Here is a 19,144-nt window from a genome sequence, read left to right on the forward strand (position 1 = left end):
GATGTAAATATTATCTCTTCTGTGTTGACTTTTTATCTTCGTAAAAGATGTTGTTTCATTCTCACTCTATGCTACATATACAGTCCATTTATCTCATTTGTTCATTTATTCAATAAGCATCTCTTGAAGTCCTCTGCAGATATAAGCAGGGAACCAAATAGACAAATCAGAAAATCAGTTCCTGTATTTATGGAGGTTGCATTAGGATGGCTTCCCCCCATTTTACAGCTAAGGAGGCTGGAGCAGAGAGAGGTCAAGTCACTCGCTCAAGGTCAGGAAGTAATGGGTCCTGATCGGCCCTCACAATGCCAGACTGCAAGCTGAGAGCTCTTTGGACACCTTCCTGCTGCTTGCACTCCCTTCAGCATCACCCTCCTCCTTTTGGGGGTGGAAAGGTAATGGGAAAACCTGGAGCAGGATTCCTGTTCAAAAACAGTGGACTGCATGAGAGAAAAGCAAGAGAAGCAATCCAGCCACCCACTTCCCACATTGAGCTCTATGTCTTTCTCTCTCTGTAAAAGTAGATTTTAAAAAACTAAGGTTGCCCTAGATGGTATGTGTGTGTGTGCTTGTACTCTGCAATGTGTACTTCTTTAAACTCACAAGCATTTTCTTATGTCATTGAATATTAATGTAAGTCATGGTACTTAATGGTTACCCATTTCCCTATTTTGTAATATGCAAAACTTTATCTAACCATTTCCCTGCCTTTAGACATTTAGGGAGTCAGATGACCATGCCTCAGGGTCTTCGCCCTACTGTTTAGGCTGCGTGTCATTGGCCGGAAGTTATTTATCCTACAAGAATTTCAAGTTCCTCGTCTGAAAATTGGGGAAAGTAATAGTATTTTCCTCTCAGGGCTGTGGTCAGTATTAGGTGAGGTGAGTCAGGAAGGTTATTTAGTATAGTGTCTGGCACATGGTGAGCATTCAATCCACATTAGCTTTATCAGCTATTGTTACCAGATAGTTTCAGGCTTCACCATTGTAAATAATTTTGCAAAAAGAATACTTGTTCATGTTAAAGACAACTCTGATGCATTTCAAAGAGAAGTGCAGCCTTGTGGATGCTGTTGTCAGTGACTTTTCAGCACAAGGTGAGAAAGGGGGTTTGAGGAGGAAAGAAACAGAGAGAGAGAGAGAAGCAAGGGAGAGAGGGAGACAAAGAGCAAAAAAGAACCACAGGAGGGAGAAAGAAGGAGGAACAGATGCGGCGAGGCAGGCAGGGGGCTTGGGCACTCTTGCCTCCAGCGAGGAAAGCAAAATAACTCCTGCTTTTCATTCCTCGTCCTGCCATGTTGCTTGGCAGGGCAACCCCGTCACAAGGATTAAGACTTTTGTTCCAGTTAACCATCAGGGACAAGCCAGTTCCTGTTTGACATTCTGGTGTCATTCCATGCCTTTTTAGCAACTGTGCTGAAAAGACCAGGCTCTGTAATTTTCATTAAGGTTCATCAAGGGAGCCTTGGGAGATTATTAATAAAAATACTGCATAAAACACAGCCCACCATCAGCTCTAGTGTCTCCTCAGCTATCAAGTCTTTCCAAAATAGAGCCAGGGCATGTGAGAGGAGCCACCTGGAGCCCCTTTTCAATCTACATGATGGAATTATTATCTAAGCCTATTTTAATTAATTAAATTTTATGAACAGACATCCATGAGATGCTATTAAATGCTTTAGTAGAAATAAAGTTATATTCAATCACTTTTTTTGCCATTCATCTAGCTAATATCATGTTTCTAAAATCAGGTATATTTTTTTTGATGGAATAAATTTACTAAGAGGCTTGATTAAGGCTTATGATCTTGTTACTGTCAGAAGTTTACTGACTTTTCTTCCCTCTCAATGTCAGTTCTGCTAACTTATTAAGGATGTATGTGAGACCTCCTAGGCTATACTTTGATCCTTTGGGTATCAATGGCAGATTTCAGGCATCAGAAACAATTGCAGAAATCTGGAGCTAGGAGGTAGGATGCCACAATTGTTAAGACCAATGGCTTTGGCATCAGATTGTTCTAGATTGGTGCCCTTATCCTGCCACTGACTAGCTGTGTGATTTCGGGCAATTACCCAAACTCCGTAAGCTCCAGTTTCCTCATTGGTAAAGTAGGAGCCTAATTTCAGAACTTAGTCAGGATGTACCCATATAGCTATACTGGTTGTTTATGGTTAACATCCATTCTGATTGGCTTCCCTGGCCTATTCTGATTAGTCCATGCTTTAGCCATACTAGTTGTTCAATGTTTTGCTCTCCACGCCTGCCTAACTCCCAGGATTGTTATAAGGACTAAATGAGCTAATTATGTAAAACCCTTATCTCAGTTGATGGCATATAGTAGGTGTTCATTAAACCCTTTGTTATTATTATTTTACTAGAAGAGCTTTCTGTAACTTAACTGAGTCAAATTTCCCAGTGTCCAGTCTCAGCCCTAATTGCAAGATCCTATTAAAAAATGTTTCTAGGGTGATAACATGCATGCTATCTACTTAAATTTTCAAAAGAACACTCTGAATTTGGGATCTTATGATTCCCATTTCACAGAAGAGGCCATGTAGGCTCTGAGAAGTTAAGTCACATTCATCCACAGCCACACACTTAATAATGGGAAGAAGCAGGAACCAGGTTATGTCTGCTGACTGCAGGTCAAGGTCACTCAGTACGTTCCCTTTAAGTCATCTCATGGTGCTATAGTCACTCTTTCAAGGAACCTTTGCTGTGATCACATCCAGCAACAAACTCTATCTTTAATAAAGTGGAACCCTGTCCAAAATACTTAGAGTATTACCAATTGATAAGGTAAGTTTACTATAATGATAAATATTTGATTTAATTTAAACTTCTATGTCACATATGGTGTCTTGGGGGACTCAGGGTCTCAGCTTTGGAGGATTATAACCTTTTCCTATTTCACAGCTACTACTCTATTTCAGGTCCTCAGTTCTCATTACTGGACTGTTACAAAAATATCTCCCAGTCAGTTTCCTTCCCCTTGGCCTCTGATTTCTCTCATCCAGAGTAAACTGGAGAGAGAGTTATCCATCTCCATGGTTACCCTCCTCAAGCCCAGATCAGAACATGACACTTCCCCACTTCAAGTGTCAGTGACTTCCCATTGCCTGAGGGATGAAGCCCCAGTATGTCTTACAAGGTCACCAACTATCTGTGCACTAACTCCATTGACTGAATTTAGAATTGTAGGGATCACCAAGCCCTGCTTCAAATCCTTAACACACACATATATATGCACAAACATACACGTGCACACACAAGTATAGACACATAGGTGCTCACATACTGATGCATATCTACACATCTGCATGCAAGCACATGCACAAACACACATACACACCATACACATATACATATGTACACACATATACACACCACATATATATATGTGTGTGTATAGGGAAACAATCTTTGGATCTCGGTCAAAAGGACCAACGTGGAGGGACCTTCAAGATGGTGGAGGAGTAAGATGTGGAGATCACCTTCCTCTCCACAAATATATCAGAAATACATCTACACGTGGAACAACTCCTACAGATCACCTACTGAACGCTGGCAGAAGACCTCAGACCTCCCAAAAAAGCAAGAAACTCCCCACATACCTGGGTAGGGCAAAAGAAAAAAGAATAAACAGAGACAAAAGGATAGGGACGGGACCTGCACCAGTGGGAGGGAGCCGTGAAGGAGGAAAGGTTTCCACACACTAGAAGCCCCTTTACGGGCGGAGACTGAGGGTGGTGGAGGAGGGAAGCTTCGGAGCCGCGGAGGAGAGCGCAGCCACAGGGGTGTGGAGGGCAAAGCGGAGAGATTCCCGCACAGAGGATCGGTGCCGACTGGCACTCACCAGCCCGAGAGGCTTGTCTGCTCACCTGCCGGGGCGGGCGGGGCTGGGAACTGAGGCTCAGGCTTCGGAAGTCAGACCCCAGGGAAGGACTGGGGTTGGCGGCGTGAACACAGCCTGAAGGGACTAGTGCGCCACGGCTGGCTGGGGAGTCTGGGAAAAAGTCTGGAACTGCTGAAGAGGCAAGAGACCACTGTTTTGGGGTGCACGAGGAGAGGGGATTCAGAGCACCAACTAAACGAGCTCCAGAGACGCGTGTGAGCTGCGGCTATCAGCACGGACACCAGACACGGGCATTAGATGCTAAGGCTGCTGCTACAGCCACCAAGAAGCCTGTGTGAAAGCACAGGTCACTCTCCACACCTCCCCTCCAAGGAGCTGCGCAGCTGCCACTGCCAGGGTCCCGGGATCCAGGGACAGCTTCCCCGGGAGAACACAAGATGCGCCTCAGGCTGGTGCAACTTCACGCCGGCCTCTACTGCCGCAGGCTCGCCCTGCACTCCATACCCCTCCCTCCCCCTGGCCTGAGTGAGCCAGAGCCCCCGAAGCAGCCGCTCCTTTAACCCCATCCTGTCTGGGCAGGAACAAAAGCCTGAGGGTGACCTACACACAGAGGTGGGGCCAAATCCAAAGCTGAACCCCAGGAGCTGTGCGAACAAAGAAGAGAAAGGAAAATCTCTCCCAGCAGCCTGAAGAGCAGCGGATTAAAGCTCCACAATCAACTTGATGTACCCTGCATCTGTGGAATACCTGAATAGACAACAAATCATCCCAAAATTGAGAGGGTGGACTTTGGGAGCAACTGTAGACTTGGGGTTTGCTTTCTGCATCTAATTTGTTTCTGGTTTTATGTTTATTTTGGTTATGTACTTAGAGCTTATTATCATTGGTAGATTTGTTTATTGATTTGGTTGCTCTCTTCCTATATATATATATATATATATATATATATATATACACACACACATATATATTGCTTTTTCTCTTTTTGTGAGTGTGTATGTGTATGCTTCTTTGTGTGATTTGTCTGTATAGCTTTGTTTTTAATTAATTAATTAATTAATTTATTTTTGCTGTGTTGCGTTGTTTCTGTGCGAGGGCTTGCTCTAGTTGTGCCAAGCAGGGGCCATTCTTCATTGCGGTGTGCAGGCCTCACACTATGGAGGCCTCTCTTGTTGCAGAGCACAGGCTCCAGATGCGCAGGCTCAGTAGTTGTGGCTCACGGGCCCAGTTGCTCCGTGCCATGTGGGATCCTCCCAGACCAGGGCTCAAACCCGTGTCCCCTGCACTGGCAGGCAGATTCCCAACCACTGCGTGACCAGGAAAGCCCTGTATAGCTTTGTTTTTGTTCTAGGGTTCTGTCTGTCCATTTTCTGTTTTTTTTAGTATATTTTTTAGTGCTTGTTATCATTGGTGGATTTGTTTTTTTGGCTTGGTTGCTCTCTTCTTCCTTTCTTTTTTTTGTTTACTACTTTTTAATATTTTTATCTTTAATAATTAAAAAAAATTTAATTTAAATAACTATTTTATTTTATTTATTTTCTTTCTTTCTTTCTTTCTTTCTTTCTTTCTTTCTTTCTTTCTTTTTTCTCCCTCCCTTTTCTTCTGAGATGTGCAGCTGACAGCGTCTTGGTGCTCCGGCCGGGTGTCAGGCCTGAGCCTCTGAGGTGGGAGAGCCAAGTTCAGGACATTGGTCCACCAGAGACCTCCCGGCCGCACGTAATATCAAATGGCGAGAGCTCGCCCAGAGCTCTCCATTTCAATGCTAAGACCCAGCCCCACTCAACAATCAGCAAGCTACAGTGCTGGACACCCTATGCCAAACAACTAGCAAGACAGGAACATAACCCCACCCATTAGAAGAGAGGCTGCCTAAAATCATAATAAGTTCACACCACCTAAAACACACCACCGGACACAGTCCTGCCCACCAGAAAGACAAGATCCAGCCTCATTCACCAGAACACAGGCACCAGTCCCCTCCACCACGAAGCCTACAGAACCCACTGAACCAACCTCAGCCACTGGGGGCAGACACCAAAAACAATGGGAACTATGAACCTGCAGCCTGTGAAAAGGAGACCCCAAACACAGTAAGTAAAGCAAAATGAGATGATGAAGAAATAGACAGCAGATGAAGGAGCAAGGTAAAAACCCACGAGACCAAACAAATGAAGAGGAAATAGGCAGTCTACCTGAAAAAGAATTCAGAGTAGTGATAGTAAAGATGATCCAAAATCTTGGACATAGAATAAAGAAAATACAAGAAACGTTTAATAAGGAAATAGAAGAACTAAAGAACAAACAAACAATGATGAACAACACAATAAATGAAGTTAAAAATTCTCTAGAAGGAATCAATAGCAGAATAACGGAGGCAGAAGAACAGATAAGTGACCTGGAAGATAAAATAGTGGAAATAACTACTGCAGAGCAGAATAGAGAAAAAAGAATGAAAAGAATTGAGGACAGTCTCAGAGACCTCTGGGACGGCATTAAACACACCAACATTTGAATTATAGGGGTCCCAGAAGAAGAAGAGAAAAAGAAAGGGACTGAGAAAATATTGGAAGAGATTATAGTTGAAAACTTCCCTAATATGGGAAAGGAAATAGTCAATCAAGTCCAGGAAGTGCAGAGAGTCCTATACAGGATAAATCCAAGGATAAACATGCCAAGACACATATTAATTGAACTATCAAAAATTGAAAAAGAAAAATTAAAAACCTGAAAGAGAAATTAAGGTAACACTCCCACTTACCATTGCACCAAAAAGAATAAAATACCTAGGAATAAACCGACCTAAGGAGACAAAAGACATGTATGCAGAAAACTATAAGACACTGATGAAAGAAATTAAGATGATACAAACAGATGGAGAGATATACCATGTTCTTGGATTGGAAGAATTGTATTGTGAAAATGACTGTACTACTCAAAGCAATCTACAGATTCAATGCAATCCCTATCAAACTACCAATGGCATTTTTCACAGAACTAGAACAAAACATTTCACAATTTGTATGGAAACACAAAAGACCCCGAATAGCAAAAACAATCTTGAGAAAGAAAAACGAAGCTGGAGGAATCAAGCTCCCTGACTTCAGACTATACTACAAAGCTACAATAATCAAAATAGTATGGTACGGGTACAAAAACAGAAATATAGGTCATTGGAACAGGATAGAAAGCCCAGAGACAAACCCATGCACATATGGTCACCTTATCTTTGATAAAGGAGGCAAAAGTATACAGTGGAGAAAAGACAGCCTCTTCAGTAAGTGGTGCTAGGAAAACTGGACAGCTACATGTAAAAGAATAAAATTAGAACACTCCCTAACACCATACACAAAAATAAACTCAAAATGAATTAAAGACCTAAATGTAAGGCTAGACACTATAAAACTCTTAGAGGAAGACATAGGCAGAACACTCTATGACATAAATCACAGCAAGGTCCTTTTTGACCCACCTCCTCCAGAAGTGGAAATAAAAACAAAAATAAACAAATGGGACCTAATGAAACTTCAAAGCTTTTGCACAGCAAAGGAAACCATAAACAAGATGAAAAGACAACCCTCAGAATGGGAGAAAATATTTGCAAATGAAGCAATGGACAAAGGATTAATCTCCAAAATATACAAGCAACTCATGCAGCCCAATATCAAAAAAACAAAGAACCCAATCCAGTAATGGACAGAAGACCTAAACAGAGATTTCTCCACAGAAGATATACAGACTGCCAACAAACACATGAAAGGATGCTCAACATCTTTACTCATTAGAGAAATGCAAATCAAAACTACAATGAGATATCATCTCACACCAGTCAGAATGGCCATCATCAAAAAATCTAGAAACAATAAATGCTGGAGAGGGTGTGGAAAAAAGGGAACACTCTTACACTGCTGGTGGGAATGTGAATTGGTACAGCCACTATGGAGAACAGTACGGAGGTTCCTTAAAAAACTACAAATAGAACTACCATATGACCCAGCAATCCCACTACTGGGCATATACCCTGAGAAAACCATAATTCAAAAAGAGTCATGTACCAAAATGTTCATAGCAGCCCTATTTACAATAGCCCGGAGATGGAAACAACCTAAGTGTCCATCATCGGATGAATGGATAAAGAAGATGTGGCACATATATACAATGGAATATTACTCAGCCATAAAAAGAAACGAAATTGAGCTATTTGTAATGAGGTGGATGGACCTAGAGTCTGTCATACAGAGTGAAGTAAGTCAGAAAGAGAAAGACAAATACTGTATGCTGACACATATATATGGAATTTAAGAAAAAAAATGTCATGAAGAACATAGGGGTAAGACAGGAATAAAGACACAGACCTACTAGAGAATGGACTTGAAGATATGGGGAGGGAGAAGGGTAAGCTGTGACAAAGTGAAAGAGCGGCATGGACATATATACACTACCAAACGTAAGGTAGATAGCTAGTGGAAAGCAGCCGCATAGCACAGGGAGATCAGCTCGGTGCTTTGTGACCGCCTGGAGGGGTGGGATAGGGAGGGTGGGAGGGAGACGCAAAAGGGAGGGGATATGGGAACATATGTATATGTATAACTGATTAAATTTGTTATAAAGCAGAAAAAATAATGTAAACTGATACAGCTACTATGAAGAACAGTATGGAGGTTCCTTATAAAACTAAAAATAGAACTACCATATGACCCAGCAATCCCACTACTGGGCATATACCCTGAGAAAACCATAATTCAAAAAGTGTCATGTCCCACAATGTTCTTTGCAGCTGTATTTACAATGCTTCCAGGACATGCAAGCAACCTAAGTGTCCATCGACAGATGAATGGATAAAGAAGATGTGGCACATATATACAATGGAATCTTAGCCATAAAAAGAAATGAAATTGAGTTTGTAGTGAGGTGGATGGACCTAGAGTCTGTCATACAAAGTGAAGTAAGTCAGAAGGAGAAAAACAAATACTGTATGCTAACATATATATATGGAATCTAAAAAAAAAAGGTTCTGAAAAACCTAGAGGCAGGACAGGAGTAAAGACGCAGACGTAGAGAATGGACCTGAGGACATGAGGAGGGGGAAGGGTAAGCTGGGACGAAGTGAGAGAGTGGGATGGACATATATACACTGCCAAATGTAAAACAGATAGCTAGTGGGAAGAAGCCACATAGCACAGGGAGATCAGCTCGGTGCTTTGTGACCACCTAGAGGGGTGGGATAGGGAGGGTGGGAGGGAGATGCAATAGGGAGGAGATATGGGGATATATGTATACATATAGCTGATTCACTTTGTTATACAGCAGAAACTTATACACCATTGTAAAGCAATTATATTCCAATAGAGATGATAAGAAAAAGTTGTTATTAAAAAAAAAAGAACACCGTGGAGATACTTAGACAGGGAAAACTGTTCCCTTATGTTTATATTTCTGTCTTGCCTCTTGCTCCCTTGTGAAGCCTTCCGATGCTCTAAGCAGCAGCAGCTAATCCCAGCCTTTCCTGATTCCACACTCCGTCCTTGCTTGTCTGTGATTGAAGGAGAATCTGTATCACATATTTGGAGCGATCAGTGAATAAGGTCCCAGGGTCATTTAGACTATTGGTTTGCCATTTGTGCAAGAATTACAAATGTTACCCAAACAAGGAGCCTACTGTATCTGCTTGGATCCTGATGCCATCTCACCATCAGAGCACCAGTCTCTCACTGCTGGTCTGTACTCTGGGAACTGGTAATGGGTTTCATACTCTTTGAGGAAATGTCGGGGACAAGGAGAAACCCTGACAAGGTAGTGGCAATACCTCAATAGGGATGCATCTCTGATGACAAATACACAGAGTTTCCATCAAGTCTGGGGACACCAGTCAATAAACGGTTTATTGACATTGTATTACAACATATGCAATATGATGTTATGTATGGTTCCAGACTTTATGGCTCCTTTGGAGTTTTCCAGTTGGAACAAGTGCCTTTGGGGTTGACTACAAAATTTCATTGTGTGTAAGTGGTAGTTGGTTAAGATTTTTGACTTTTTGGTAAAGCAATGTAACTGGGATTCTCTTATACACATAGTGAGGTGCAAATATTGTCTGCTGGTAATTCCTCAGAGTGTAATATTACTTGACAGTAAGAGTAGAAACTCTAGAAGTCTGAGCCAATTGCAACCAAGACTTGCCAAATTCTACAGTTCTTGTTTATTTCTCTTCACCATGCTTTGTTGGTAACGGGAAGAATTCATGCTGGAACTCAAATCACCTACATTATAATCAAGGAGTTGTTTGAGTATTAATAGACTCTGACTCATGAAGTTAAAAAATACTCTCCTGAATTGTTTTATTCTAAAGAAGTAAAAACAGCATTTAATAAACTAACAAGAGAAAGCCCTTGAATTACTTCAACCCATCCAAATCTCACTGTCCCACTCCAAAACTTCAGAAAGGAGACTTTAAATTGGTTAAAATGGTCAGGAGGGATAAGATCCTCTCTACAAAGATAAATGGTAATGTTCTAAGAATCTTAATGCATTTTGATAATCAATGTTTATTTCTTCTGTAACGCCATCTCTGCAACATCTTCTGCTTAAGTTCAAGACGGGAACTCCTATGGAAAGTCTGTGGATGAATGGATAAAAAAGATATTCCCTTCCTTCCTTCCTTCCTTCCTTTTCTTTCTCCCTCTCTTTTTCTCTACACACACACACACACACACACACACACACACACACACACACACAGAGGAATATTATTCAGCCTTAAAAAAGAGGAAATCCTGCTATCGGCGGCAATATGGATGAATATGGAGAACATTATGCTCAGTGAAATAAGCCAGACAGAGAAAGACAAATACTCTATGGTATCACTTATATGTGGAATCTTAAAAAAAAAAAGGTGCACTGAGAGAAACAGAGTAGAAAGGTGGTCGTCAGGGGCTAGGATTGGGGTAGGGAAAAGGGGAACTGTTGGCCATGGGGTACAAACTTTCATTTTAAGATGAATAGGTTCTGAGGTTCTAATGTAAACATGGTGACTATAGTTAATAATTCTTATCGTATACTTGAAATTTGCTGAGAGTAGGTCTTCAGCATTCTCATAAAAAAAAGATAACTGCGTGAGGTGATGGATGTGTTCATTAACTTGATTGTGATAATCATTTTAAAATGTGTAAGTATATCAAATTAACACATTGTGCACTTTAAATGTATACAAATTTGTGAATTATATCTTAACAAAAATTTAGAGAAAGAAAGAAAGGAAGAAAGAAAGAAAGAAAGGAAAGTTTTGCTGCTTAAACTTGATTTTGACATGGTTGGTAAATCACAGACTTTCAGAGGCTTCAGAACAGGTCTAGTCCAACTTCCTCATTTCATAGACAAGCCTCCAAGTAATATCTCTAATGGGCACTGACCGACAAGAGAAGGACTCTTGAGTGACCTGTTCATCACTGTATTTCCAGGGCTTAACACAGCGTCTGATACATGGTAGAACTCAACAAATTATTTGTTGACTGACCCACTGGTTCACTGACAGAATAGCGTTTGCACACCTCATCAGCTGTGGAGTTGGTACAAGGCATTGGGTCTTCTGGGTGTCAGTCCCACTCTCTCCCTTGAAACCAGTCAACTTATCACAATTCATCTTAGTTTTCAGGGCAAGACTCTGAAGTGTCCAAATTAACAGGAAGAAGCACATGCAGCCTTTTCCATCTACCAAAGGCTGATCAAAAGGGAACTCTGGGTGGGAGTGGTGGGCTACTTTTCCACGGTCCCTACTGGGGGAAACATCTGCATCTCTGTAAAAGAGGGGGCAACAGCAGAGTGGACATTTCCAGACTCTCTCCACTTGCCTACTTGGTCTTAGGGATGCTTATGGTTGGATTTTCATCATATACCTCATGGCAGAGCACCTCACTGCCTTGATCAGGCCCTGGTTGTGGGTAAGTTCCAGAGGTGGGACCCTGAGGGCCCACCCGGGGGGGCATATCTGCCCACCCAGAGTGTGATTTCAGGCTCAGTATTGAAATGACCAGTGTCACGTCAATGGAACAGGATCATATTTAGGAAAAGGGCTTCTGTTCCCTCTTCTTAACTAGGGGACTTCACAGCATTTCCCAATGTCAACAGACCTCTGCCTGAAACCCAAATAAAGTCAGGGATCTGTCAGCAAGTAGAAGAGTCAGGCACACTGTGTTGGCTGTGGCCAGGTTCTAGAAAGGGAGCCTCCAACTCCTTAGATTCCTCTTGCCTGTTCCTGGATAGGTCTTGGGAACCAGCAGGCAAGCTGAGCCTACAGTGGAGGGTGTGTGTTTGGGGGGTGCAGAGCAGGGGTTGTTGTCCTGGCTGAACTTGAATCCAGATTGACACTCCCGAGCATCACACGGACGCCTGACAGACCACACAACCAAGGTGTGAGTGCACGAAAAGAGTCTTCCGGTCTGTTTCCAACAATGCTCTTCTTCCCTTATAAGATGAAGACATAATCCATGGAGATTTCTGCCCATGTGTCCACTCTTTACTCTCTTTGCTGTGGTTGTGGGAAGATGTGATGCTTGGAGGATCTGCAAACATTTTGGAAACTTGAGGGGAGCTTTGGCAATACTCAGCTTCTGTCCCAAAGCCATAAACAGCCTAGCTCCAAAGTCCTTGACCACAGTAACTCATCCCCCTTTGATTCAGCCTCTATTTGTCAGCTACACTCACCAAAGCCAAAAGCACTTGCCACACACCCGTGAAGACAGCCGGGTTGCCCTTCAGTGATTGCTGTTGGCCTTAGGATAAAATGCAACCCCTTACACAGCTTAGAAGGCCCTGCAGGTTCTGGATGCTCCCAGGGTGCCGTCTACCTGTCACCACCATTTCCACCCCAGGCTCCACCAGCTGCCACTACAGCACATCCCGAATCCTGCACATGGCCACCTATCTTCCAAGTGCTCCATTCCACCTCCAGGATCTAATGTCTTACTTTTCAGGTAACAGCTTAGACATCTGTACTCTGGAAAGTCTTCTCCAGCACCCCAGATTGCACTAACTGTTACTTCTCTATTGCCCCCGAGCACCCTGGTTTGATTCATCTCAGAGCGTATTGTACCATATTGGAATCGTCTATGCATTTATCTTTCCCACCGCGCTGTAATCTCCCTGAAGGCAAGCACTATGCTCATCATGTTCCCTGCTATATCCCCACAAGGACATTGGTCATACAACTGTGTTGCACAAATAATTGAAAGAGAGGTATAACTAGAACATAATGAAGCTAGAGGTTCCTATGGGAGAACTAATGGGTATACAGTCTTCATGAAATAAGTCAAAGAGCTCCACCTTTCAATGTACACATGATCGACCGCAAAGGATAGATGGGGTGGTTTTGGTCTTTCCCATCAAGCACATCGAAGGCTCGGGTATTAGGGAGAAGGTCCCAAATTACCTGATGGTTTTGATCATGCTGAGGCCCATTTCAACGCAGCAGTGGGCGTGGTCCTGGCGGGGCTCAGGAAGTCCTGAAACGCAGTAGTAGCAGTCTCCTAGGATTTTAATGCGAAGGCAGTGATGCTCCTGAAAGGAACAAGGTGGGAGAGGGAAGGACTGAGTCAACAGACAGGTAAGGGCTTCCGAAAGCCTTGGGAAAGAAGGGAGCCGGGTCAACAGGTCTGCACCTTGGGATCAGGGGCTTCTACCTTTGAAATGTGCTGCTATTTTCTTCCCAGGAAATTAGAACGGGGAGTTGAAGGGCTCAGTGGTGGAACGGAGTCGTGGAAAAACACTGATTTTGAGTTTGACAGATAGAGAGCCATATCCCAACTCTGCCATGTAGTAGCCTTCTGATCTTAATCCCCTGTGGAACACTGAATACCCCGGTCCTGCTCCCACTGATGTATTTCTTCTCAGGACATGTCTCTGGATTAACAGTTTGTATCAGTTGCTAGCTCAACAATAAGCACTTAAAAAATAAATCACTTAGGGATACCAACTGTTCCAACTCTATATAAAGTCCTTTCCCAACGACAGCACTGGCACCTTAAGAAGAGGGGCTGACTGTGTCTTGTACATACTTGTATTCATTTACTGATTCACGCGCTTTCTCATTGATAAAAACATCAGGTGTGCATCTATCATAAAGCAAGCATTGTCCCTGACACAAAGATGATTAAAACAACCCCTATTATATATTAAACAGAATGCACCCTCACAAGAACCTGGAGGTAGGTACAATTTTTATCCTGATCATTTCACCAGTGAGAAGCAGGACACGCCTGTGTGTTTGGTGGATTCACAGTCTTGAAGACATGATCCTTACAAAGTTTCAAAGAGCAACAAGTACCTAGGAAATGGTGCATAGTTTCATATTGGGTGGAAATAGGCTGGGTTTTGCAGGTTATAGAGGAAAGAGGACTTGGGGCAGTAGAGCATAGGGGCTAAGAGCACTGGCTGAGGAGTCCCATTGCAGATCAAATCCTAGACCCCCCACTCCATCCTCACTGTGTGTTTTTAGGTAAATTACTTAACCTCTGAGCCTCCGTTGCCTCATCTATAAAATGGGGATAAGAATAGGACCTCATTGTGTGATTGTAAAGAGGTAGGAAGATGAGGCATGTGAACGCTTAGCATAGGGTCCAGCAGATGGGGCACTAAATTAATGTCACCCATCTCTATGATGATGACTTGGACTCCTGTCCTTGTTCTTTCACATTTCTATGTGACACAGGCAGATTCTCTCTAGGTCTCCTTGGGTAGATCGTTGGGATGGAACGACTCTGAGATGTCTTCTAGATTTGAAGCCCTAGGTGCCTGTGGGTCTATGGCTTTGGGGTTAGGGGCTCTCCTTGGGAAACCAGAGTCCAAGGGCAGGAGGAGGGGAGTTGCAGACAGAAAGGGGCCAACTGAGTTGCCAGCAGCACAGTGGATGCCCTGGTACTGCCAAGTTATAAAGCACCATGCTGGTTTCCTAATCTGATCAGGGGTTGGGACATCATGTTTGGGTAACAAGTGAAATCACTTTCCCAATAAAAGACAAATATCAGGCAGGGAAAAGAGAATCAGAACTGGCTCTGGTGTTTCCCTGTCTGGATCAGATCTCCAGGGCCTTGCCAACCTTCCCAAATGGGCACAGATGCGATCTTCAGAACGCTGATAGCAGGCACAGCTATCCCACGGTTATTTTTAGGAGTGTGTGTTTCCTATCTATTGGCTGCTTCAATGCAACTAATTTTGTAAGAGAGCAAAAAGGGAAGCTCAAGACCTTTACTTGTTTCTTCTAAGACGCTCTAGACTGTTATGGCCAGAATGGAACTAGGGAGACCTGACCCACTGGTCCTGGCAGTTTCCAGATTTGTGGAGTCCATGGGACAGTGTTAAAAAAAACCCAGAAGGTCCAAGGCACTGCTCTGGAGTTCAATTTTGTGTTTTGGCAAGGAAGTATGAAAAGTCCATCAACATACAAAAATAACAACCAAACTACCCAACTATCCTCATCACTTTATAAAAGAAAGGGCATTTTTAACACCAAAAAAGTAAAAAGACATATTCTTGGAATAAAGGAAAGTTCCTGGCACTAAATGAAATGAATGATAAAAACTCAATACATTGAAGTGTGTGTATATATATATATAAATACACATACACACAATTGCTGTACATATTTATACTACATATACTGCTGTATATATATATATGTTGTGTATATGTGTAGATACTACAGCAATGTAGTGAGTTTTTATATGCATATACATATACATATACATATATATATATATATATATACATATATGTATCTCGCATGTGGCCACAAGTTAAAACTTCCTAACATTTGTTTGCAAAGGAGCAAATCCCTTATTCTGATTCTGCAGCGGAGAACACTGAGGCTGGGAGGTAGGGGTTGGTGACTTCAATCAGCCACACTTTGCCTTCAGATGGTCTCTGGGGCAGAGCCTGCTGTGACTCGGGCTGTTGGTAGCCTGGTCAGCAGAGCGACCTGCCTCCCTGTTGACAATGGGGAGTGGGGAGGGAAAGGGTAGAGCAGGAAATACTTTGGTCTAAGAATCAGACCTCCGCATTTTAGTTAAATTTACCAGCTGTTTGACCTTCAATAAGTCACTGAAGCCACTGATATGTGGGTTTCAATTCCCCATATGTGACACATGTGAAAATGGTCCCCTTGCCCTTAATACATAACTAAGTAAGCATCGCCATCAACTAGCAATGCCAGTGACAGCTAACCTGAAAATAGTCTTCTCCACATTTAATGCTATGCCTTATCTTTTCTCCTTTGAGTCTCACAATAACCCTGAACATGGCAGACCATGTTTTTAGATATGAAAATTTCAGTATAAGAGAGATGGAAAACTTCTTGTGCCATAGAGCAGCTGGCTAAAAAGTAATGGATATGGATTATATACGATATTCAGAAGCTCCAAATCAGTGATTTTTCCATGCAAACAGAGGTGAAAACATTTTGGAAAACTTTAGGGAAAGGCAGTTGTATTTATTGAGCACATACTATGTGCCGGGCTATGTGTTAAAGGCATTATATTGATCTTGTTTAGTCTTTAAGACCACATTCTGAGTCGTGTGCCACTTCACAGATGGCTTAAGGAAGTGAAGGTCACACAGCAAGTGAGAGACAGAAGTGGAATTCACAGCATGTCTGTTTGACTTTGGGACTCCATGCTCTTTCTTCACAAAACTGCAGAAATTATAGCAGAGTCCAGAATGGTAGATCTCCTGACAAAAATGTGTTTTGGAAGGAGATCTGTAAAATAGTTATTAACCTTTGGAAAGTGAAGATGTTTGTAACCCAGGGTTCATTTTTCTTCTAAACAAAAGTTGAAGCTGGCAGCCTCCTTGAAAAACTGTGGGCCCCATATAAATGGTATGTATATATGCATATGTGTACATATACCAATCATGTATGTATATATAAATATAAATATAAATATGAAAGGCCTGTCTTCTCATCTGTCAAGTTCTGTCAATTTGCAGACACATTTTTCTGATCAATTCCCATGAGCTGTCAGACGATTTGACAGTAATATCCAAGCAACTTCTTTTTACCAGAAACTGCTTTGAAAAACTCACATTAAAAAAGCCAGTTGCGGGCTTCCCTGGTGGCGCAGTGGTTGAGAGTCCGCCTGCCGATGCAGGGGACACGGGTTCGTGCCCCGGTCCGGGAAGATCCCACATGCCACGGAGCGACTGAGCCCGTGAGCCATGGCCGCTAAGCCTGCGCGTCCGGAGCCTGTGCTCCGCAACGGGAGAGGCCACAACAGTGAGAGGCCCGCGTACCGCAAAAAAAAAAAAAAAAAAAAAAAAAAAAAAGCCAGTTGCTTTGAAAAAAGATACTGAAAAAGAAAAATAAAGTAGGGTGAGGGTCTTGTAAATTTTATCGAGTTAGTCTTAATATAATCCTTTTCCTCCCATCTTGATGGCTTTGATATGATAAAAATCTTGGAAAAAAATCCAGAGAATTTATGAAACCATATATGCACATAACACTGAGGAGATATAGGCACCAAATTATCAAAGATGGTTATATCTTTGAGGAGGGGTAAGATTACAGGGATACATACTTTCTCTATTGTCTCTATCTTTGATGTTTGAATTTTACATAATGGACAAGTATTGCTTTAGCAATCAGAAAAAAAAATGAAAAGAAAAAAGACTCTCAGAACAAAAACATTAATGCTACAAATGCACTTAAAAAAGTTATATTAGAAATCCTGACAATTTTTATAGTACTTTATCTAATTGTAATTATACAAATTAACACATGAATATATTGTCCTAGTAAAAATGAAACTGTAGATAAGTCTCCTTTAGTAGCCTCTCCCCCTCAGACACACCACACCCTGGAAACCTGGTCTCCTTTCCCCTCTTGAGGGGCTGTTATGCATTAATATATACATTTCTATGTTTATATATATGCACCATTTTTCATGCTCTTTAGCCATAAATTGATCATACTATGTTTATAGATCTGAGACATGCTTTATCATGCAACATGTCTTGAAATTCTTTCTATGTCGGTACAGAAATAGCTATCTCATTCTTTAAAATCTGTTGATTAGCTTTCCATAGTGTTGGAATTGTTCCTTGTAACAATAATTTAGGTTGCTTCCCGTTTTGTCAGCAATCTGAAACAAGGCTTAAGATGTAATGATGTTGATTTTAAAGCCTTGATAATAGCATACATATTTTTCATTCCTAATTTGTTAGGGAGAGGAGTAGGTAGGAACTACTTTATTTACTTATTTATTTTTTAAATTAATTAATTTAATTTATTTATTTTTGGGTCTTTGTTGCTGTGTGCGGGCTTTATCTAGTTGCCGTGAGCGGGGGTTCCTCTTCGTTGCAGTGCGCGGGCTTCTCATTGCAGTGGCTTCTCTTGTTGCGGAGCACGGGCTCTAGACATGCAGGCTTCAGTAGTTGTGGCTCGTGGGCTTAGTTGCTCTGCGGCATGTGGGATCTTCCCGGACCAGGGATTGAACCCATGTCTCCTGCATTGGCAGGTGGATTCTTAATCACTGCACCATCAGGGAAGTCCAGGACTACTTTATTTTTTTTAAAAAAGATCAAAGATCAAAAGTTGCTAGAGTTTGCCAAGGGCACTAGAAAGGGTCAAAAACACTCTGCTTTGAGCAGCCACAAGGGCGCTGAGGAATTCAACCACACTAAGAGGATCTTTAATAGAAGGCTTTGAAGTTTCTGCCTGCATCATAATAATGCAGTGGATAAGTGGGAAGGTGCAATGGATGATATTTACATGGGAAGTGGGTTCTGTCAGATGTATGACATAATGAAAATCTAAAGCAAATAATTATGGCAAGACAGAGAGAGATCATTATAAAGCCACAGAATTTTGACGCTAAAAGATATCAGAAAAGGCAAGTCCAATCCCCTTTTACACAGAAGCAAATTCTGTCCACTTGGTTAAGTGATTTGCCTAAGGTTGGGGGCAAAAACATTTAAAGTAGGTTTTCTCATTCCAAGGTGAGTAGAATTGTTTTCACTGGCAGAGTTTCTCAAGCTTTTCCATAGAAGCCCCCTAGAGTAGAACAGACTGACACACCTGGGGTGGGTAGGGATGGGGTAGGGGGTAGAGTGGGAGTTACAGAGTACTTATGGGTTCTGAGTACTTATTTTGAGCCAGTCTCTGTGTATTGTTTCATTTATCCTTCATTATAATTCTGATAGGAAAACTGAGACTCAGAGAGGGGATTTGTACAGTTAATTGAAGTCCAGCCCATAGTTGAAGTCCTAGAAATCTAAATTTTCAAGTTGGCTGGCATGAACAGCAATA

The 19,144-nt window shown here is 42.1% G+C and overlaps 1 protein-coding gene across 1 annotated transcript in view; it reads right to left on the reverse strand.

Moving 5' to 3' along the window:
• Positions 1-19,144, reverse strand: part of ADCY8 (adenylate cyclase 8) — a 218,853-nt gene that overhangs the window by 119,870 nt on the left and 79,839 nt on the right. Inside the window, exon 5 of the mRNA XM_060115762.1 lies at positions 13,277-13,404. Within this exon, the coding sequence (XP_059971745.1) occupies positions 13,277-13,404 (128 nt within the window). The remainder of the gene's footprint in view (positions 1-13,276; positions 13,405-19,144) is intronic.

Source organism: Mesoplodon densirostris, chromosome 13 (assembly GCF_025265405.1).
Source record: "Mesoplodon densirostris isolate mMesDen1 chromosome 13, mMesDen1 primary haplotype, whole genome shotgun sequence".
NCBI classification, from domain to species: domain Eukaryota; kingdom Metazoa; phylum Chordata; class Mammalia; order Artiodactyla; family Ziphiidae; genus Mesoplodon; species Mesoplodon densirostris.